At 44.6% G+C, this 22,508-nt stretch overlaps 2 protein-coding genes and 1 long non-coding RNA gene across 6 annotated transcripts in view; 2 read left to right on the top strand and 1 right to left on the bottom strand.

The window, feature by feature from the left end:
• The first annotated feature begins 21 nt into the window (after nucleotides 1-21).
• DBT (dihydrolipoamide branched chain transacylase E2) lies at nucleotides 22-17,735 on the top strand. 2 transcript variants are annotated; one of them, XM_081195036.1, is made up of 12 exons: nucleotides 2,048-2,078; nucleotides 2,851-2,915; nucleotides 3,960-4,083; nucleotides 5,559-5,634; nucleotides 6,910-7,091; nucleotides 8,371-8,498; nucleotides 9,842-10,079; nucleotides 11,342-11,508; nucleotides 12,662-12,739; nucleotides 14,791-14,982; nucleotides 16,381-16,452; nucleotides 17,062-17,735. In XM_081195036.1, exons 1-12 carry the CDS (start codon nucleotides 2,063-2,065, stop codon nucleotides 17,227-17,229), a joined length of 1,506 nt encoding a protein of 501 aa, XP_081051162.1. In that variant the 5' UTR covers nucleotides 2,048-2,062; the 3' UTR covers nucleotides 17,230-17,735. The 2 variants fall into 2 exon arrangements, with proteins under 2 accessions (XP_081051163.1, XP_081051162.1); XM_081195037.1 differs by lacking the exons at nucleotides 2,048-2,078; nucleotides 2,851-2,915 and adding an exon at nucleotides 22-127.
• Nucleotides 17,696-21,114, bottom strand: LOC308587440. Its single transcript, XR_014008384.1, has 2 exons — nucleotides 20,998-21,114; nucleotides 17,696-19,660 (listed from the first exon to the last, which is right to left on the bottom strand). It is a non-coding gene; the product is annotated as an uncharacterized lncRNA (long non-coding RNA).
• The window catches only part of LRRC39 (leucine rich repeat containing 39), a 12,823-nt gene continuing 11,325 nt past the window's right edge, over nucleotides 21,011-22,508 (top strand). The window contains exons 1-3 of one of the 3 annotated variants that reach the window (XM_081195058.1): nucleotides 21,011-21,170; nucleotides 21,485-21,696; nucleotides 22,128-22,233. In XM_081195058.1, coding sequence (XP_081051184.1) covers nucleotides 21,536-21,696; nucleotides 22,128-22,233 — 267 coding nt within the window. In that variant the 5' untranslated portion in view covers nucleotides 21,011-21,170; nucleotides 21,485-21,535. Of the gene's footprint in view, nucleotides 21,171-21,442; nucleotides 21,697-22,127; nucleotides 22,234-22,508 lie in introns of all 3 variants that reach the window. The other 2 variants (XM_081195059.1, XM_081195057.1) reach the window with 2 other exon arrangements.

Raw genomic sequence — 22,508 nt, 5'->3', positions numbered from 1 at the left:
CCCATTGGCTGCCAGGTGGGAGGGGTGTGGAGGCGAGGGTCTCTCCTCTCTCTTGACTTCCCTCCCCCGGAATAAGATGGCGGCAGCCGTCGGGCTGAGGAGCTTTTACAAGGCGACGGGGCGCCTGGTAAGGGGGCAGTGCAGTGAAGCCCATGAGAAATGGGCGAGTGGGGGGAGGTTAGGGGTGGGTGGGTTAAAAGCAGCTCCTCAGTCGATCCCGCGCCCCAGCGATCCTCCTCTGTGGAAAGCAAGAGATCTGGGAGGACCTTGCCTTGAAATCTGCCAGTGATTGCGGGTGTTTGGGCGCCTTGGTTGCCCGCCATATGGTTGCTCAAGGCGGCTTGCAAGGATCTGAAGGGTCACCTGAATTAGGGTCGTCAAAAGTGGGGGATTGTGATCGATCCTCCTCCCCCAAACGCCCCTATCGTTAACACCTTAAGAGATCTCTGCTGCTGCAGTAGGTAGAGCGTGTCATCTTGGGAGGGTTGAACTAAAATTTTGCAGATTTCTCCCATGAGCATTGTCTTTAAAATACATTTTTGAGGTGCAAGGAATTCAAATCTGCTCTTATTTTTGTGACTGGACTACATTTGGCTTGGTAGATCTGCGTTCCATTTTTTTAAAAAGCACATAAACTAGTTTTGCAGAACTGAAATCATGTTAATCTTACCATCTGAGAATGTAAGGTGATAGCGAATAAGAATAACAACATATATAACACCCATCCTTTTTAATGGTTTCTGCGCAATTTGTTGCACGTTTTGCTTAGCCAACAAAGCTAAATAATATTGATGTAACCGACATATCTTTTGCCTTACAACTTTTTAAGCACTCCTCAGTTTTTGGAAGTTGAAGAATTCAACACCCCCTACCGCTGCTGCTGTCTTGCCCATTTTTGCAGTCTTAGCTCTCTGAAACTTCCCAGTATAAAATCTGCTCTGCCACATTCCTATTTGTATATAAGGCTTTTGAAAACAACAGCTGTTTTTAACAGATTTGTTAATGAAAGGTGTTTTCCAACCACTGTTAGTGATGGTGTCTTGATGAAGCTTCCATGTAACAGAGGCAGCATACCTCTGGGTAGGTCCCAGATGTTGGGAAAAATACTGGTGGTTTGAAGACAGGCAAGGTCCCCATTCTGCTGAGTCTAGGTGTGGTCGGTGCCTGACTGGGAGATGTCTTGAAAGCCCCATGTATGCTGCCTGAGGTTACATGGTCAATATTTAGAAATGTGAAAAACAAAAACCCAGGAAATTATGGTTAAAAAATGTCAAGTTTATGTTTTGCACTTAGTCCTCTGAAGAACTCAGGGCAGCTTATGTATGGTCCCCAGGCAGTCTATACATACAGTAAAAAAAGGTAAAGGACCCCTGACAGTTAAGTCCAGTTGCGAACGACTCTGGGGTTGCGGCGCTCATCTCGCTTTACTGGCCGAGGGAGCCAGCATTTGACCGCAGACACTTTTTCCGGGTCATGTGGCCAGCATGACTAAGCCGCTTCTGGCCAAACCAGAGCAGTGCACGGAAACGCTGTTTACCTTCCTGCTGGAGTGGTACCTATTTATCTACTTGTACTTTGACATGCCTTCGAACTGCTAGGTTGGCAGGAGCTGGGACGGGAGCTCACCCCGTCATGGGAATTCGAACCACCAACCTTCCGATCAGCAGGCCCTAGGCTCAGTGGTTTAGACCACAGTGCCACCCACATCCCTCCTGCCACCCGCATCCAAACTTCAGATCTTGTCACAGGACCTCCTGCCATTTGTCTAGTGGCCTGTCCTTTGTGAACCCACCGAGGGACTCTTGACCTGACATTTGTGGATGATGATTAGATTCTATGTGTGTCTTCTCCATTTGTGATGAACACTGTGAACAGGGGTATTTTACAATGTATTCAAGCTAGCAAATTTTTGTTAAACTGATATCATAGAGTTGGAAGGGACCCCGAGGGTCATCTAGTCCAACCCCCTGCAATGTAGGAATCCTGCCCACAGCCATCCCTGGATGGACTCGAGCCACCAACCTCCTGGTTAACAGCCAGACCCACTGACCCACTGCGCCGCATGGGACTAACTGCAAGTACATCCTTCACTTGATTCTTGTCTACATACATGCAGATTAATCTGGCATACAGTCAGAACTTGAAAACTTGAATTGGTAAATGATATGCATGTGCTTAGTTAAGTCTAAGCTTCTTTGATAATTCCATTGAATTCCACTGTGAGCTGTGGCTATTGTATGATAGTCCGATACCTAATCCCAGTGTAAAGGATTGGGAATGAGAACAACCCTGCTGTGTGGATCTTGGTGCAGTGTTTTGATTTCATTTAATGTCTGGTGCAAGTTTGTGTGTGGTTTGCAGGATTTGTGAGTTGAGATGCTGCTGCAGTCTACTTTGACTGTAAAAAAGTTTTGGCAGAAGTTTACTTCAGAAAGTAGTTAATATGCTGATGATGGACACTGAAATTGCCAGTTTCAGTACTTTATTCATGGGTGCTTATGATGGTATTGGGGTGGTTATACATGACCACACTACCAATACTGTTTACACTTGCAAATGTTTTTGGAGTGGACATACTACTCCATTTCTAGTCAGTGCAAGTCCCTTAGCGTCCTGCTGGAATCCTGTAACTCTTTATACCCCAAATGTTCAGGCCTGTTTTTTTGTCCGGCAGTACTCCCCCCTCCCCCATAATGGGCTAACATTAGGGAAGCATTGCAAAAGAAGCAATAACATGGAATGACGTTCTAATGGGCCTGTAAATTTCTTCCTAGTATAGGAGGGAAGAGAGTTTGAATATTCTTTACTCGGAGTTAAAGGTACCACATTTAAACCAACTTTCCCACACAGGTCTCCTCTTTCCTGGACTTGCCAAGAAGATCATTGCTCAGTTTTTACTATGTGAAATGCTTGAGGTACTTTGCGGGACCTGCTACACTTCCTTATTAGGAATCCCAGCGGTTAACTTTTGTTTTAAACCATTTTAGGTTGATTCTAAGGCATCTTGATCTCTTTTGGGAAGCTGTGCCAAACAACAACTCTTTGAGTATTGTGCCGTTTTTGATATGGAAAAACGGTGCCTTGTAGATTATTCTGTAGATGCTCTCTCACTGTCCTAATGACTTCAAAACTGGACTTGGGAGCAGGACACCCTCTGTGACTCCTCCCACCATTGATGGATGGATGAGACCTGATGCATTTCTGTGGCTGAGCATCCCTCCAGCTTCTCAAAAGAAGATCTTCTGCAGCGCACCTGCTCCTTTGCATTCCTCCACTGCTTGAGAACATCGGCATAGGAATTCTCCCTCCCTTCCCACTATTTCACTAAGAAAGTAATAAGCAAATACATGCAGTTTATATCCAACAAGAATAACATTGGTATTAAGATTACGTATCTGTGCCCTAAGTAAGTAAGCACCTATGGAAGATAATCAGTTGCACCTTCTCACTGCTGATTTTGACCTAATTTTGGCATTAATCTAGTTGTGATTTTGGTAAACAATATTATAGTGATTGGGACCACAGCTGGAGCATGGTCCATAGATGCACTGTGGACGTACATTTCCTGATATTGCCCAAAACTGAAGAGAAGGGGGCAGCTTCTCTTTATACGGAGCTCCATGTTGACTCCAAAGCCCAGAGCTAGTGGAATCTGATGGTAGTTTTTAATATGGTTCTTTACATTTCTTCTATACAGGCCCCTCAGGATTTTGAGGACAAATCTTCACTTTTTTGTTAACTTCCAATGAACACACAATATGGCAGAATTTGCCTTCTGAAACAAAGCAATTAATAACAATGAGTAAGATGCAAATGATAACATCTGCTAACTTTAATTGTCATTTTTCTCCCCCAATAATAAGTTGCTTCTGTGCACTTCTGACAAATTGAAAGAAGAGAATAAGTGGCGTTTTCAGTCGTGCTTGTCTCTAAGGCTTGTTTTTTGTTTCCTTTGCCAGCTCTGCGTCCACCATATTAGATTGTACAGTAACTTCTGTTCGCTAAAGGCAAAATACAATTGTGGGCTTGACAAGCCCTCATGGAGGTATCGAAATCCACACCGATTGTTCAGAACAACTATTGGTGAGTTTCTTTCACACATAAAATTGTTTTATTTTATTAGGAGTTCTTGTCACTCCAAAGAGAGGCAAGGAAACAAGGAAGGATCAACATATATACTTGGAGCAATCTCAATTATCCAAGTGTCAGGACTTATATAGCCAAAATGGCAGCCAAAATGGAGCCATGGACAGTGAATGGTGTCCTGTTAGGGCAAATGGGGCACTGCCCTCCCAACATCAGTCTGTTGTGGAAGCCACCATGGGTATCAACATACTTAGGGAAATCCCGAGGTTTGCAAAAAGCCAAAACACCTAAAAGAGGGGTGAGGAGGAACAAACCTCATGTGTGGTGGAGGAGTCCCAAATAGCTCAGAGAAGACTGGTGTGCTCCGTGGCCATGAAATGCTGACGGGGGGATGGGGGACTGGTAGTGGGGTTTGAATAGGATGGAGTAGCTGAAACCCTGAAGCCCTCCATTCTGCAGTAAGCGTCATTGAACACAGTCTTGAGGTAAATGATGCAGCAATACATAGTTAATTCACAAAGCCCAAAACAACATGGACCCAAAGTATCTTAAGGACCATCTAATAGTTTTTACTCCACCTCAAATTACTGAGATCCTCTGATGGGACACTGCTGGTGGTTCCCCATGCTTTGACTAGAGACCAAGTATTTCATGGAGCAAGCCCTGCCCTGCGGAACTGCCTGCCACTAAAGGTTTGGCAGGCACTGTCCCTGCCTTTTTTCACATCTTCTGAAAATTGTTCAGATGGGTCTTTGCAATCAGAATTTTAACCCACCAGTACCTGCTGCTGATGTTTTATTGATATTTCTGCTTGGGTTTTATGGGAGTGGTTTTATTATGTTTTGTGTGCATTGAGCCTCCTTTAATATACTTTAGGAAAGTGAGGTTTATAAATATCTACATAAATAAACTGCTGGAACTAAGCAAGGCTGATGGGAGACTGCCTGAGAACCCTGTGTACCCCAACTTGATTCCACAAGTGAAGAAGATTGAGATTTAAATGTAATAAATAGGTTAGAAAGTGGGGACAGTACAGTGGTGCCCCGCAAGACGAATACCTCGCAAGACGGAAAACCCGCTAGACGAAAGGGTTTTCCGTTTTTGAGCTGCTTCGCAAGACGAATTTCCCTATGGGCTTGCTTCGCAAGACGAAAACGTTTTGCGAGTGTTCCGATTTTTTTCTGCTTCCCCCCCCTTTTTCTAAGCCGCTAAGCCGCTAATAGCCTTTTAACCGCTAAGCCTTTAATAGCCGCTAAACCGCTAATAGGATTGCTTTGCAAGACGAAAAAACCGCTAGACAAAGAGACTCGCGGAACAGATTATTTTCGTCTTGCGAGGCACCACTTTATTGCACTTCTAATCAGCAGTTGTTGGGACCTGACTCTAATTGTATAGTTTGTACATAGAGCTACTCCATGCTGCTGTTCTGTTGTTTTGTTTGACATTTGTTCCCTTGTCTTTCCCCCTCCAAGTGTCACATGGCCAAATTGTCCAGTTCAAGCTCTCCGATATTGGAGAAGGGATTACGGAGGTGACGGTGAAAGAATGGTAGGTTCACTCGCTTCGTGCCACAGGGCTCCCTTCACCTTTCACTTTCCTGACAAGTTGGAATAGGGTAGGAAAGGATGTTCGAGTTGTGTTAAGACAGGAATCACATTGTGTCGAGAGGCCCCTCACAAAATACACATACAAAGAAAAGGACCTTGATAGACCGAGCACTCCAAAGCTTTCAGTCTGCAGGTTAAAGTTCTGCTCCTAGCCATCATTGTTGTCATCTGGCAAGGATTGAGCCATATAGAGCAGAGCCCCATTTTCTGACAGTGACTGGCACATGGCCCATTATGGGGAGAAATGGTCCCTCATATTTTGAGGTCACATTCTGCATGCATCCGACTAAAGAATAGTAAAGGTAAAGGGACCCCTGACCGTTAGGTCCAGTCGTGGCTGACTCTGGGGTTGAGGCGCTCATCTCACTTTATTGGCCGAAGGAGCCGGCATACAGCTTCTGGGTCATGTGGCCAGCATGACTAAGCCGCTTCTGGCAAACCGGAGCAGTGCACGGAAACGCCGTTTACCTCCCCGCCGGAGCGGTACCTATTTATCTACTTGCACTTTGATGTGCTTTTTTTCTTTTTTTTATAATGATATCTATTGAAAAAAGAATTTTTTAAAATTACAAAGAAGCACTTTGATGTGCTTTTGAACTGTTAGATTGGCAGGAGCAGGGACCAAGCAACGGGAGCTGACCCCGCCACAGGGATTCGAACCGCCAACCTTCTGATCGGCAAGCCCTAGGCTCTGTGGTTTAACCCACACAGCGCCACCCGCGTCCCTGACTAAAGAATACTTCCACATAATTTTGGAAATATCTTTCTGTATCCACGGAAGATAACAGTGAGACATGAGGAACAACCAATTGGCCAGAATTAGAGAGGGATGAGAAGGGGGACCTCAGCCACTTCCTTGAACAAGCTCTTTCAACCAGAGGGACTTTCCACACACTGTGCCAGGAAACATAAAACTGAGTGTGCATTGGCAGTTTGAAAGGGGGGGGGGGCTGAGCTACGCTAGGGGCCCCACATATATCAAGGTTGCCACAGCAATTGGAGGGAAGGTGAGGTAAAGCAGCTCCTTTATGGAAACATCAGCAAACCATGATTTTACTCAATGCTGCCAACCCATTTCTGCCATATTTCCCATGGTTCTACCTGCAGCGCCTATTTGGAGCATTAAAAAAGGAGAGGTGCCAATTGTCCCATTGTTCTTTGATAACCCTCCGGCTTCTCTGCCATGTATGTTACGCAGGTCTTTCTTTTTTCTTAGGTATGTAAAAGAAGGCGACGTCGTCTCCCAGTTTGACAGCATCTGTGAAGTCCAAAGCGATAAAGCCTCTGTCACCATCACCAGCCGTTACGATGGCGTCATTAGAAAACTCCATTACAACTTAGACGAAATTGCCCATGTGGGGAAACCGCTGGTGGATATAGAAACAGCTGCCTTGAAAGGTAACGTCAGTGGATTTCATCATTCTGTCAGGATGGTCTCATAGAATCAAATGTGAAATAGGTAAATGGGAATTTTAAAAACATAAAACCAGTTCTTGTTTCCAAGTGCTTTGCAAGTTGCAGGAGGTTCTTCACTAGGCAGGGGGTGGAGGGAGTTTTATGCACTTCTCAATTCATTTTTAGAGCCTAGTCACTCAGTTACGTTATAAACAGAAATCAGGATTCAGAGAACCATTTCAAGCGTGTACAAGGGCTTTGAGCAACAGACTTGGGTTCTTATTTCTCGTTGCCATATACAAGTCTTGGGCTTGCATCTTCTCCCCTTCTTCCTCTTTTGCAGGCCAGGTTGGAAGCCTCTGCCTTGCATTTTATAGAAACCACTAGGGCATCTGAAACCTGGGAAATTCTGGCCTGGTTAAATTCTGGTTGGTGAAAATAAGGCAGGATCAAACCATACTTTCAGGTCCTAGCTTGTTCTCAGAACCAAAAGCATAGTTCCCTCCATTTGTACGTCACAGTGGTTTAAAATCAGAAGCATCCGATCTTGCCCTGCTGGCATGCAGAAGACGAGGAGAGGGGAGATAGGCGCACACAAGACTGCAGCTCGTTCTGATAGTGGGAAACCCTGGATTCCTGTACCAACTAACCCAGTCCACGTCGCAAACTGCTTTGGGGTGTCTCAGAAGCCATTAGCTGTCTGCTATTCTATGACGCACCGTTGCTGCAGAGCCACAAGCCTAAAGTCCCTTTGAAAGCATGGAGCTAATTGTATACAGTGGTACCTCAGGTTACATACGCTTCAGGTTACATATGCTTCAGGTTACAGATTCCGCCAACCCAGAAATAGTACCTCCGGTTAAGAACTTTGCTTCAGGATGAGAACAGAAATTGCGCAGCGGTGGCGGCAGGAGGCCCCATTAGGTAAAGTGGTGCTTCAGGTTAAGAACAGTTTCAGGTTAAGAATGGACCTCCGGGACGAATTAAGCACTTAACCTGAGGTGCCACTGTATATCTTTGCACTCTGGCCAGAGATGAGGGCAGGCTGAGGGCAACTTGGAAGCTGCCTCCCTTGGGGTGTTGTCTCACATCACTCCAGCGAGGTGTGAAGGAAGGAACCACCATGCCGTAATCTAAACACGCAAACGGTCTCGTTTCACACGTGCCAAAGCTTAAACGAAATAAACTGGCAGCATTGTCGCTGGGCCCACGTTCTCTTTTCCCTTGAAAGCCGCTTTCACTGCTGCGTTTTAAAATTAACCCCTTTGTGTCCAACCTGCAGATGTCGCTCCCGAAGAGGACGTGGTAGAAACCCCTGCCGTGTCTCACGAAGAGCAGACCCACCAGGAGATCAAAGGCCACAAAACCTTGGCAACTCCTGCTGTCCGCCGCCTTGCCATGGAAAACAATGTGCGTTCCCTTTTCACTGAAGCGGGCTGCCTTGCGGTTGATCTCTTTTGCAAGGCCCAGTGTAATGCATTCACAAGCTGTGCTAACGTAACGGCTAACGCGGCAATTGTGCTAATGTAAAGGCTGACCAGAAGGTTTGATGCTTCGTGGCAGGAGTAGGTAACTTCTTGGTGGCTGAAGGTGGTACATTGCCTTCCTGTATGTTAGTGCCCACCTCCCATATTGTGGGCTGGGCTTTACGGCAAGCCACACCCACCACATGCTATATTATGTCAAATGCAGTGGAGAGGCTTGCTGGGGATTAATGTGGGCTGAGAGACACCATGGAGCATGGAGAGGCTCTAAGGACTGCATTGCAACACTCGTGACTTGATGAAGTGGCTTGCATGGCTAGCGTCAGGAATTTTGAAGCCATTCACTTCTTGTGCGGAATAGTTCCATTAGAACACAAGAGTCTCTTAGTGATATATGATATGTGTGACTTTGCACGCAGTCCGGCACCCTTACCCATAATAGCACACAATGACAAGCCCCTTTTGTGCAGGAGATGTTCTGAGTCCCATGTCATCAGGAGAAACCCCTCATGCCACTCCCACAATCGGGAGAACCTTGGAAGAAGCCCCGAAGCAGCCTGGTCCATCCTCAAGGAGTTCCTGGAAACACAAACAGGGAGTTTGAAGTGTGAGGCAGGCCGCGTAGTCCCATCTGCTGTAGAATCAGACTTGGAAGGTGCCCACAGCCAGTACAGGAAATACAGGGACACAGGTGGCGCTGTGGTCTAAACAGGGCTGTCTTAAGCATATGCGGCGCTGGGGTGCCCCCCCCCCCGGTTGCTCAGTCCCAGGCACACGGGAGGGCGGAGCCGGCTGGGCACCTCAGCATCTTGCTGGCTCGGTCACCCCCGAACTTGCGGCACAGCAGAAAAGCCTGCCATGGCGCTGCGCCTCCTCGCTGTCCCCGGAGCTTATGGGGCTGGCAGCGGGGAGAAGCGCCCTTCTCCCCGCCGCCAGCCTTCAGACCAGGTCCGGGGAACTGCCCGCAAGCCTTTTGAGCCCACGGGAACTCCCAGCAAGACTTGCGGATAGCTTCCTGAAGCCTGGAGAGCAAGAGGGGTCGGTTTTCCCCCTCTCCAGGCTTCAGCGAAAGCCTGCATTCGCCCCATAGGACGCACACACATTTCCCCGTCATTTTTGGAGGGGGAAAAGTGCGTCCTATAGGGCGAAAAATACGGTAACTTGCCTGCCTTCTCTCGCATTTTCTTTTGCCATTTCAAGAAAAACGACGCGTTTCCTCTACTCATGCCCTATATCCAGAATTCTTTAGCTTGTGCTCTTATCTTTCAGATTAAACTGAGTGAAGTTGTTGGAACAGGGAAAGATAACCGTATCCTCAAAGAAGACATTCTCAATTACTTGGCTAAACAGACGGGGGCTATTTTACCTCTATCACCAAAACCTGAAATTGTCGCGCCGCCGCCAACACCGAAGCCTGCAGCAGATAAGCCAAAGACTCCAAGAATCCCTCTGCCCATTTCCAAACCTGTCGTAATTTCACAGAAAGATAAAACAGTGGCCGTTTCAGGTAAATACATTAATGAAACCTGAGGATCTAATATAGAACGGCATGTGTAAAATATTTGTAAAGGGCAACTGAACAAGTAAAACATGAATATTTGTTTCTTCATTCATAGCGAAGCACACTGCTGGTGTTTTTCCACTTGTAATGCCAGTAGGATGTTGAGGAATGTGCTGCAATTTTTTGTTACAATTAGAGATGAATCCAGGAAAATGGCAATGCAGAATTTTTGAGAGAGCTCATTCAGGCACTGATACTTATGGAAGCTTCCAAAGACTGGCAGGTCTGCTCCCCACTCCCAACTATTCTCATATTAATCAGGAATCACCAGATTATCTTCCTGACTCCTGGAAAATTAATCCAGACACTGTCTTGGTAAGACTTCTAAGCCTTGGCATTCAGTGACATCACCATGCAGCAGGGCAGGGGAGAACAACACCCTGTTGTGGTGCAGTGCCAACATAGTGTATTTTCTGGTTACCCTGGTAATCTGGGTAACCAAACCATAGATATGGCCACGCATCGTTCTCAAAACATCTCCCACCCAGGCATTGATAAAGTCTGCACCCACTTAGCCTCAACAGTACAACAGCCTTGGATGCTGTAATCTGTTCATTGGGCAAATACATTCTTACTGTACTGCAGTCTTCTGCAAATAAATAAGAAGGTATTTTCTCATATGGTTCCCCCCCCCCCCGAGTTTCTCCTATGGCTTACTGTAGTCCCACCTGCGATATTTAGCCTTTTTAATAGTTTTGATAGGATGCGGGTGGCGCTGTTGGTTAAACCACAGAGCCTAGGACTTGCCAATCAGAAGGTCGGCGGTTCGAATCCCTGCAACGGGGTGAGCTCCCGTTGCTCGGTCCCTGCTCCTGCCAACCTAGCAGTTCGAAAGCACGCCAGTGCAAGTAGATAAATAGGTACCGCTCTGGCGGAAAGGTAAATGGCATTTCCGTTCGCTGCTCTGGTTCACCAGAAGCGGCTTAGTCATGCTGGCCACATGACCCGGAAGCTGTATGCCGGCTCCCTTGGCCAGTAAAGTGAGATGAGTGCCGCAACCCCAGAGTCGGCCACGACTGGACCTAATGGTCAGGGATCCCTTTACCCTTTAACTTTAATAGTTTTGATGCCTATGTCTGAGGTTGTCATCATCGTCAGTTAAGTGGCATATAAATTTTGTTAAATAAATTTGAAGGAAGATGGAAAGCAAGGCAGGAAACCGGGACATCACCAGGCATCATTTTTCTTCTTCTCCCCCTTATTTCCAGGATTCCAGAAGGTCATGGTGAAAACCATGTCTGCAGCTCTGAAAATTCCTCACTTCGGTTATTGCGACGAGATTGATCTCACGCAACTTGTCCGGCTGAGAGAGGAGCTGAAACCTGTAGCGCTCGAACGTGGAATTAAGCTCACCTTCATGCCTTTCTTTTTAAAGGTGAGGCGGAACCAGCAGGCCTTGCTAATGTGCAAAACGAGAGGGGTTTGTAAGAAGCTCAAGCTGTCCGTACAGTAGTTTTGATAAGATGCAAATGCATCAAATTGTAATACGTTTCAAGGGAGATAATTAATGTATATGTCCTGGTGATTTTTGTGGACAGTCAGTACAGAAATCTATATAATAAATAATAAGAGTCTTTTAACTGGTAGACAGCACTCCTTCTTACAGGCTGTTACACTGGCAACATATTTAGTTTTGCACGTATGTTTGGCTGCAAAAATAGATTGACCTTTTTCAAAAAAAACTTGATTTTTTTCATGCTTCTCAAAATATTTTGAAAAGTATGAGGCGTAGTCATGGTCCTCTTTCAAAATGCAATTCTTTGGGTGGGGGTGTATCAGGAGTTGTTGTTGTTGTTTTATATCCCACCCTTCATCTCAGGATGGTTCACAATAATGTTGTAATTAACAAAAAGGATCTTCCATCCAATAATTTTTTCCATTGAATAACAGAAATTACTTACTCTGACTGGAGACATTTCCACTGAAATGCCAAATAAAGAAAAGCCGATGGGCTTCTAAGCACATTTATTTAAATGAGGGGTGTGATTGTGTGTGTGTGTGTGTGTGTGTGTGTGTGTGTGTGTATGGGGTGGAATCCAGCTTACAGAAGGGCATTTGATCCAGCAGAGGCATTTGCTATTGGAAGAGGAGGGGAAGATGATTTCTCCCCATTCCCTCTTCCCCCATGAGCTCCATTGAGTTGGGGGACATGCCGGAACAGGGCGGAAGTGAGAAAGGAGAATTGGCAAAAAAATAAAATCCCCTCCTCTTGCATTAATAGGCAGCTCTGCTCAATCAAAAGCCTTTGGGAACACAAGAAGCTTCTTTAAACTGAGTCAGTCCATTGGTCCATCTTGCTCAGTAAAGTCTTCACCGATGGGCAGTGTCTCTCCAGGGTTTCGGACAGGTATCTCTCACAAGTTTACCTGGAGATGCTGGAGCTTTCCGCATGAAAAACGGATCCTCTGCCACTATCTCCCTATGTACACGTATGCAGAAGCTATGTTGCACAGTTTCTGAAGCATGCAGCCTGTTGGCTCTGGCTGCTAGAATAATCACATTTGTCTTTCTTAAAAAATATTTAACAGGCCGCTTCTTTAGCCTTATTACATTATCCGATCCTCAACGCTTCGCTGGATGAAAACTGCCAAAACATCACTTACAAGGTTTGTATATTGACGTTCCTGTTACATTCTTAAGGGAGATCCAGCTCTGTTTTATGATGATTAGATACAGGGAGGGGGTGTTAGGAGAGGGGTAGTACCTCTGGTGGGGGACATGTTGTGCTCCTTGTGGGGTAGTTTGTCCACCTTGGGGTCTCCCCACACACACTCTGCTCTCACCTGTGGCTCCTCAAAGTTGTCAGCTTGTGATAGTAGCCATACCCTGGGAATGGCTTTGACTGGCCAGCTAAACCAGGTGAGGGGAGCCGATAGGCCTCAGACTCTTGGGGTTAAAGACTTCCCCTGCGTGCAAAGACAGGCTCCAGTGGATTGAACGGATGAGACCAATAGGGGACAAGAAGACAGTTTCTGCATGGGGGGCAGATGGGGCTCATCAACCTAGAAAGGGAGCCCATTGAGGAGGGGAGAGACTCCATCAGGCAAGGCCTCCTTTCACCTGTCTTGCCCCACCTCCGGGCCTAGGAGTCCTCAGAAGGGAGCTGTTCCTGGAGGAAGAACTGTGAGGGGAGAGACTCCATCAGGCAAGGCCTCCTTCCACCTGCCTTGCCCCACCCTCTGCTTCTCAATGTGTATTGTATTATTTTATGTACTGTGGCTTGCCCTTGTTTTATTGATTATAGTTTAGATATTATTGTAACTGTTGAGTGGATTTCTGTTTAACTTTTATATGTTGATATTGTTATTTTATACTATTCTAATTGATTGTTGAATGTTACTTTTTTGATATAGGCTATTTTAAAGTTATGTTTTATTATCACATTTTTGTATTGCAATACAGTGGTGCCTCGCAAGACGAAATTAATCCGTTCCGCGAGTCTCTTCGTCTAGAGGTTTTTTCGTCTTGCGAAGCAACCCTATTAGCGGAGTAGCGCTGTTAGCGGTTTAGCGGCTATTAAAGGCTTAGCGGGTATTAAAGGCTTAGCGGCTTAGAGGCTAAAAGGCTATTAGCGGCTTAGCGGCTTAGAAAGGGGGGGGAAGCGGGGGGGAAATCGGAACACTCGCAAGACGTTTTCGTCTTGCAAAGCAAGCCCATAGGGAAAATCGTCTTGCAAAGCAGCTCAAAAACGGAAAACCCTTTCGTCTAGCGGGTTTTCCGTCTTGCGAGGCATTCGTCTTGTGGGGCACCACTGTAGATTGTTATGTACATTTTTTTGTTTCTTCAACTTGTAAACCCCCTTGAGTATTGTAAGATAGAAAGGCGGTATACAAATTAAAAATGATGATGATGATGATGAAGGAAAACTCTGGTCCTAAACCTCCACTGCCTTGCAGGCTATCTTCAGGAGAAGAAAAGGCTAAGGAGTAAACCCAACACAAATCTGGAATAGAGTCCCTAAGGTGGTTGGATGGCGTCGTGGACGCCTCCTTTAGGCAATCCCTGCAGCCAAGCTGGTGCCAAACGTATTGCTTTGGACTGCATCAGTGAGGCAACAACATCTTCTTGTCTGAGCAGCCCAGGACCTTCATCCACACTAGCCAGGCTTGCATCCCAGGGAGGTCACTCGGGTGCTGCTAACACAGTGGTTTGACTTCACCTGTGGAGGCGCACTCCATTGTCTCTCATGATTGATGCCAACAAGATACAGGAAATTATAGTTTGTACTGCAAGCAAGCAGGGTGCTTATGGGAGTACGTCAACAGCAGTTTGCAGCTTGCAAGGGTTTGTTGTTTTTTAAAAAAATAAAGTCCTGTATTTTATCCCAGTGTTACATTTCTCAGGAGTTCAGAGCAGCGTACGTGGTTCCCCCCAACCCCATCTTTTCCTCAACACCCCTGCAAGTCAGCCTGAGGGAGAGAGCAATTCACCCAAGAGCCACCCTTTGAGCTTTTGCTGGTAGACTTGGAATTTGAACCCATGTCTTTCCGGCTCAGTTGACAGTACTGGGCTGCATCTAGCATTGCATGAATTGAAGTCCAGTTGTGGAGCAGGAAAGGGAGAATATATTGGTCATGCCTTCTTACATCTTGAAGAGAAATTCTGTTGGTCCAAAACAAAGATGAATATTTTTTATATATTCATTCATTCATTCTAGGCTTCTCACAACATTGGAGTTGCTATGGATACAGGGCAAGGCCTAGTTGTCCCTAATGTGAAGAATGTCCAGGCCTGCAGTGTATATGAGGTTGCTTCAGAATTAAATCGCCTTCAGAGCCTGGGGTCTGCGAATCAGCTGGGAACAAGCGACCTCACCGGGGGAACATTCACACTCTCCAACATTGGCACAGTGAGTTTGAACAGCCTTTTACAATCCAACTCCAGAAACATATCTAGCCATATTGTTTTAAATACAACCAGGCCACAAACTATTACACCGTGGGGGAGGGAGAAACTGGTCTAGCTTTGGGGACTAAGCCCCTGGGAGGACAGGGGGTTAGATGAATGAATATTTAGTTATGTAAATACCCTACTTTTAAGCTGAAAAAGGCTCCCACAGATGGATAATTATATCAGGCTAGCAACTCCCATCATCCCTGTCCCATCGGCCATGCTTAGGGCTGAGGGGAGCTGGAATCCCAACAATATCTGGGAGGGATTGGGTTCCCCATGCCCGGCTTAGATGATACCCACCGCTGCCAAAGTAGATAGTCCTGTTGGAGTTCATAACAGGGCAGTGGAGCCTGGTGGTCTCTGTGGTGGGTGGAGGAGGGGTGGCGAAAACAGCTACAAGTGGAGATGGCGAAGGTGTCTGTTGACCTTGCGGTCTGTTGCTTCTCTTCCTCGCAGGGCATTTGGAATATGAGAGAGTGGTATGGGGTCCCTGCCATTGGAGCATATTCACCCAGTGCTTTACCAGTTGCTCTGGCTCCCGGTGGAATATAGGGTTAGGTTCGAGGTGCTGGTTTTGCCCTTTAAAGCCCTTTGTGGCTTAGGGCCCTTGTATTTACGGGACCGCCTCTCCTGGTATGCCCCGCAGAGGACCTTAAGGTCCATTAATAACCATAGTCTAGAGGTCCCAGGCCCTAAAGAAGTCAGACTATCCTCCACCGGGGCCAGGGCCTTTTCAGTGATGGCTCCGACCTGGTGGAATGCTCTGTCCCATGAGACTAGGGCCCTTCAGGATTTAACCTTCCGTCGGGCCTGTAAGACAGAGCTATTCCACCTGGCCTTTAATTTGAATTCAGCCTGGTTTTTATTTCCCTTTTCTTCCCTCCCCCTCCCCTTTTATGAAGATCACCTGCGCTGAGACCCCACACCTAATTCTCCCCTGGCCTCCTTGCTGGCCTAAGTAGGACCAATTCAACCAGCTAGCCCTGGGAATTATCTAATGCTTATTTCCCCTAAATTGATTTTTGATTTTTGAATTTTATTGTTATTCATGTTTTTATACTGTATTTTATGCTGCTTTTGTAATTAAGTGTTAAACTTGTTGTTAGCCACCCTGAGCCCAGTTTTTGAACCGGGAAGGGCGGGGTATAAAAAAAAATATTATTATTATTATTATTATTAGGCCCCCATGAAGATTAATGGTGTTATGTACATGCGAGCACACATAGCAAACAACTCAACATGCACAGCTTCACCCATGGGCTGGGAGGGGGGAATTGTTTCCCCAGATTAAAGATCACCTAATACAGATGTCATCAGAAAAAATGCTTGTTTATTTTATTATTTTATTTTCCAGATTGGCGGTACCTATGCAAAACCCGTAATTCTTCCTCCTGAAGTAGCTATTGGCGCTCTTGGGAAAATACAAGTATGTTGATTCTGAGTGATAAACCTACAATTTCAGTATTGATTCAGTATTGATCACTCCCATACATTTTTGAATGCATTTTCACGACCAGTGTCTTTTTTTTTCTGGGGGGGCGCAGGGGTATGCATACCCCTACACATTTTGTGAATCTTAAGTTTGGCCTCATTGAGGGGCAGTATTTTAATATGAGGAGGAAAATGAGAGTACCCCTAAACATTTTAAAAGAAAAAAAGCACTGGTCACAACGCTCTGCAAGCGTTTGTTGCTTTTCACCTAAGGCGTAAGCCCCATAGTGGGAATTGGTTTTGAGCAAATATGCACAGGATTGTGCTGTAAAGGTAACTTGAAATAAAAGCATTTTCCTCATTTGCAGATTTGCTGTCTGCTCCGTTTAGGCCTTTAGAGAGAAAAATCACACAACTGACTGTTTTCTGAGTGATACTATCAGTTTTGTGAGGCAAGCTTTCAGAGTCAAGAGGGGAAACTCTCTCATCCGACTAATTTCAGGGCCTCTTGCGTATCCAGGGCAATAGCTAAAGGTGTTAGAGAGTTCTGATGTATTAATAATACTTCATTAGTATTCTCTCCTTTTCTTCCTGGATTTTTTAGGGCCTTCCTCGGTTTAATGCGAAAGGTGAAATATTTAAAGCACAGATAATGAATGTGAGCTGGTCGGCCGATCACAGAATTATCGACGGCGCAACCATGTCCCGTTTTTCCAACTTGTGGAAATCTTACTTGGAGAATCCTGCTTTCATGCTGCTGGATCTAAAATAAAGAGGACTAATGCATGGATGCATCGTTTAAATTTTGAAACTGCTATCAAGCTAGCTATGCTAGCAAGTGTCCTTAAATACTACATTTCACAATTCAGTGTGTGAATTGTGTGATCACTTACAAGGTGTGATCAATAGGCCTTTCTGATCACTGGTCAGTGTACTGATTAGCTGTTACATTTTGTCAGGCTGAGTAGGTTAGTTTGTAAATTGTTAGGCTAGAGACTGTCATACTAGACTGTCATACTTTGGCTCTTTGGTGCGGCATTGAGAAATCTATGTTGATAACAGGCCGTATTCCACTACACTGACATTGCCAGATGAAGGTTACTAGCATTTATTTTTTAACTGCTTCTGCTGTTGGTAGATTAATCTTTTCTCAGAATTTGATTGGAAACAGGGTTTTCTCTTTCACAAAATAAAAGGGATGTTACCAAGTTTCTGATGCAACAAACGCACAAATCACGTTCAAATAAAATGCTTTTATTGCTTATTTTATTAAATACACAGGGATGGCCTTTCATTGGTTATTGATGCTAACGTTTCTTTTCCAAACGTCCTTTCTGCCTAAATTAATTTCTGTCGGCAAATGGGAATATGTCCAATAGGAGTAAAGTTTGAAGCTCATAACAGGGCACAGCTTAGCTAAGGAGCCATAAATGAAACTCATGCAAAATAGAGTTTCTTCAGAATCCCAAGTGCGTTGACTTTGGACAGTTATTGGTGCTCCGTATCAAGATGGTATGGATAGGTATTTTGTGTGAAATCTAATGAATGTAACAGAGGTGCCCAAAGGATAGTTTGCACAATACGTTTGTTTATTTCGCTGTCTCCCGCATGCTGCTGTGGACCTGGGGCACAGACTCCTGGGGGCCCAGCCCTTTTGGGACACCCCCCCCCCAATATTTTGGGGGGCCCAATGTCCAAAAAACAGGAGGAGGTCTGAGCGTGGTGCAGCTTTCATAGCCAGTTCCTCCTCCTCTTCCTGCTGCGGAGGGGAAGGAGGGTCCAAACAGCCCCTTGCCAATGGCAGCGGGAGAAGGAGGAGTAGCCATTGGCTCTTGAAGCCATGTGGCCGCCATGTCCAGCTCTGCCCTGGTTCCTCCAGATGCTCTGACATCATGTGTGACATCAGCCCATCACCCTCGCAAGCTGGCACCTCTGGTGTGGACACATGTAATTTATGAAGCAAGCAACCACAGATAGACATAGCTGACATCACTTCCTGTGATCAGAGAGGCACATTTTGAGCCAGCACAATAATAAAATTTGCCAATGGCCAATTCCTCTGCGTTAGGTTTCTCCACATGGGTGCATGCCTGGGTTTGGAAAGGAGGCTGTTAAGTAGGAAGTAAAGGCATACAGCAGAAAGGTGTTTGCCCATTCACATGAAATGAATACTTTGAAGAGACGCTGGGTTCAAGTGGTTTCATCTGAGGATTTTCCACAGCGTCACCGGAGTTCCCAATCCCTTTTTCTGCACGTGCATTTAGAGCCGAAGAATGGTATCCAGTTAAGTCGCTGTGTGCACAGGAATTGCCCCTCAAACCGTCCCCCAAATCTGCTCGGAAGGCTATTCCAACTCTATTGTGCAATTGTGGACTGGACTTCAGAACAGCGAAAACCTGAGATGCAAGCAGAAAGGGGTTTGAAACAAGCAATACACAAATGCGCAACTGTTTAGGGAGATTTAAAGTGACTTTAAAAGTGAGCGTGCCGGATTAAAGGCTGTACGTCACAGAAACTAAAAGGCACTTTAAAGAAAGAAAACAAAATAAGCTTCTAAAAATCATATGGGAAATGATTATACGCTCAAGATGCTTGACAGAAGCTTAGTATTGCACGCACAGCGTATTTTCAAACAATATTGTACTGTATCCTCATTGTGAAAGTTATTTGGTTAAACATCCCTACAAACTCCTAAATCGTATATGTTTATTTTTTAATAAAAAACACTCCTCTTGTCATCTGTGAGAAGAAAGTTGAGGTGAAATATCTGAGATTTAGAGACCTAAATATGTGAAATAATACTCAAGTCTCATGTACATCTGTGAGGAATTTTGTATTCACTACTTTTGCCAATTAAAACACAATTACTATATACTGTCTTAACATTTCTTTTAAATTGTTTTCTATTCTTGAATAAATCTTTTATTACAAACTTTGTGATTTAAGACTTTTATCTGAGGGTATTTTGTGGCTTTAAATCCACCAAGAACATAAATCTACAAAGTCCCAAATACACACCATTTGTCTCGTCGCATGAAAGCAACCGATTGAGCTCATCTGCAGAAACTTGTTTCTTTAAAGATTTTCTGTAGTGCCAGCAGCATTCGGCCTCCTTTTTACCTGCATGCTGACACATAGACTGGATCAAAAAGTGGATGTAAATTCAGATCCAAGAGGAAAAGTGGCTATGTGGCAAGATCAAGCTACAAGAAGAAATGAACAGTAATGGGTGGGAATATCAGAAGTTTTTTCTGCCAATTTTTCTGTTTCCCTCCTCACTTCCTTTCACCAAAGCAAATCATCATAGTGTTTACAACAGCCAGGATTTACGTATAAGCTAAACAAGCTATAGCTTAGGGCCCCACTCTCTTGGTCCCCCCCCCCCAAAATTAGTCTCTTTGTAAAAAATTAGAGTCTTTGTAAATTGTGTTTCTAAATGAACTTTTTTTATTGCCAAATGCATTTGCATTATTAAGTTTGTTATGAATAAAAAATCATTTTAAGTTAGAGCTTAATGATTATTTTACTATTAATATACTTCTTTATTGTATTTCACTATTAATATACTTCTTAATTGTATTTCACTATTAATATACTTCTTAATCGTATTTCAGTTCAACAATTACTTTGATAAAATGCATATTTTGTTATTTGCAAATGGCTTTAGATACCTATTAGGTCCATAAATTCCCATATAGCATATATTCAACACAAAAAACAGCGGCAATTTGTTGTTGACAAAGGACAGCTGGACATATAAAGGGCCCCATTGTGACTGAAGGGTCAGTTCTAATTTTTTACCTGTGCATTTCAGTCCCAGTACTTAGGACAGAGAGCAAAACTTAGATCTCTAAGTTTAAGGAACTTTCCCTCATTGTGGAGGGAGAAGAGAGACCTCCTTTGTGACTGCCAGCCCTGGCTGGTAAAAAGTGCCCCCCTTATTGTTCTTCTCATGCCAGAGTCACCTTTAAAGATGCTGAGTACATAAACCTCTGGATTTATTTGCAATTTTGCAGGATCACCTCTCGTGCTCACAGAACTGCCCACAGTACACTAGGGAAGATTAAATGATTACTTCTTAATTCATCCAAAAACTATAATGTCTACCCTTGTCTCTGCAGCTATCCTTCTGAAATTTGGCAGGGTTCACGCTCTCTGGAGGGGTGACCTTGCTCCAATTCTGGCCAAAGATAAGAAAGTAGAAGGCGGATTGAGAGAGAGAAGTTACTGCCAGGAACTTTACAATAAACTGTTCGAGCCTTTCTGGCTGTTCCCCATTATTGCTTACTAAAAAATGGCTGCTGTTTTATACCCCGATTGGCAGTTATTCTATCCAGGATTCCTCAGGATTTTAAATTCGTGACACGGATCATAATCAGAGCTGTATTGTAGTAGCAATATAGTAAAACTATTTTTTCGTACAAAGCAGCTGAGTTTTCTTTGACTCGTAGGAACACGACGAGTTCTGAAAAGCGGAAAGGGATTCAAAATTGGGGAAATACTTCAGAGGGCTGTGACACCTGGTCACAGCAATACTTACTATTCCCAGCCAGCGTCGTGGGCTAAAATTAGAACTCGTCAGGCGTTGCATTTCACTCTTCCATAGTTGGTACAAAGGTTGTAAATGGCTTTAGCAAAGCATTCAGGGTTTGCAGCCGACTTCTGTTGTCACACAGGAATCGGGGAGTCATGGAAAACCAGGAAATAATTGAGGTAAGCCATTACAAAACGCTTCCGTTAAAACGCCCGAGGTGAATGCATTACCAACAGATTTGTTGATCTGTTTGCTTTGTGGCTAAAAATGGGAGCAGGTTTTTGAAACGGCTGAGCAATTGTGAGATTGGCTTTGTCCAAAATAAATAAACAACTCGCCTCTCCTCTTTTTGTCTGCTTGACTACATAGGCCTGCAAAGGAGGCTGTGATCATTTTAGGCTGTGGAACCCCCTCACTTTCATTGTAAATTTATTATTAATATTACTGAAAGTTAGGAAGGATCAACAATTCTTGACACTGAAGGTCTCACCAGGTTTTCCTCTTTTATGTGTGACGCCCCTGTATGTGACACTGATGCAGAAAAATGAAACCAGACACTGAACCGGGAGGTGGAAGGGCCATGACTGAAACATCAGTTTGCGTCGGCACGTTTACAGCTGTTAAGGCACTTTGGGAAGTCAGGATCCAGAAAATAAGCGAAGAGCTTCGAAAGCAAAAGGCATTCAGTCAGAGGTCTGCAGAGAGGTAGGTTGTCAATACGACTTGAGGTTTTCCCCAAAAAACAATTTAGAAATTGATTTCCTAGCTTCATTGGGAGCAACATATTAAGTTGAACTATCTCCTTTGAAGGCCTGATCTGCTGGTTTATTTAGGGTATTTATGAATACCCTGATACTCCAAAGGAGCTCATGGCAATAGACAGCAAGCAGAAAGCAAAATGCACCAAACATCAGTCAAAACTTGTATGAGCTAAAAATTAAATTTCAAAAACAATGGAACACTGACTCATATTGCTTCTGAGGATTAAGCATCTTGTTATCAAACTGTAATACTTTAGGTAATTCAAAATATCTTCGGTTGATGTCTGAAAACTAATAATATGGAAGACAGAGAGCCAGGGCCTCATCACAGAAAAAGCCCTTCTATATATTAAATATGTTACAACCTTTTTCTAGGCTGACGCTTGTTTGGGAAGAGAGAGTCAGTTTGGCCAAGCTCAAAGAAAAGGTTATCACAGAAGATGGAAGGGCTGTTTTAAAGATTGAACAAGAAGAATGGAAGGTATTGTTTGCGTGGTGCTGCTAACAAAACATTTCACATTGTTATCCTGGCTTCAGTGCTCCACTTCATCAGTTTAATCAAAGCTGTACCAATAATTATGGACTACAACTCCCATCATCCCTGACAATTGTCCATGCTGGCTGAAGCTGATGGGAATTGTAGTCCAAAACACCCAGAGGGCATCATGTTGGGTAAGAGTGATTGAATCTATTGTTATATGCTCCTCTCTTCTTAGAGGAGGAGAGTTCCAGGGACAATAGGCTTCATTTCTTTTG

The sequence above is a fragment of the Podarcis bocagei genome, assembly GCF_964188305.1.
Source record: "Podarcis bocagei genome assembly, chromosome: 5".
Lineage (NCBI taxonomy): Eukaryota > Metazoa > Chordata > Lepidosauria > Squamata > Lacertidae > Podarcis > Podarcis bocagei.
This window is presented reverse-complemented; position numbering and strand designations above follow the sequence as displayed.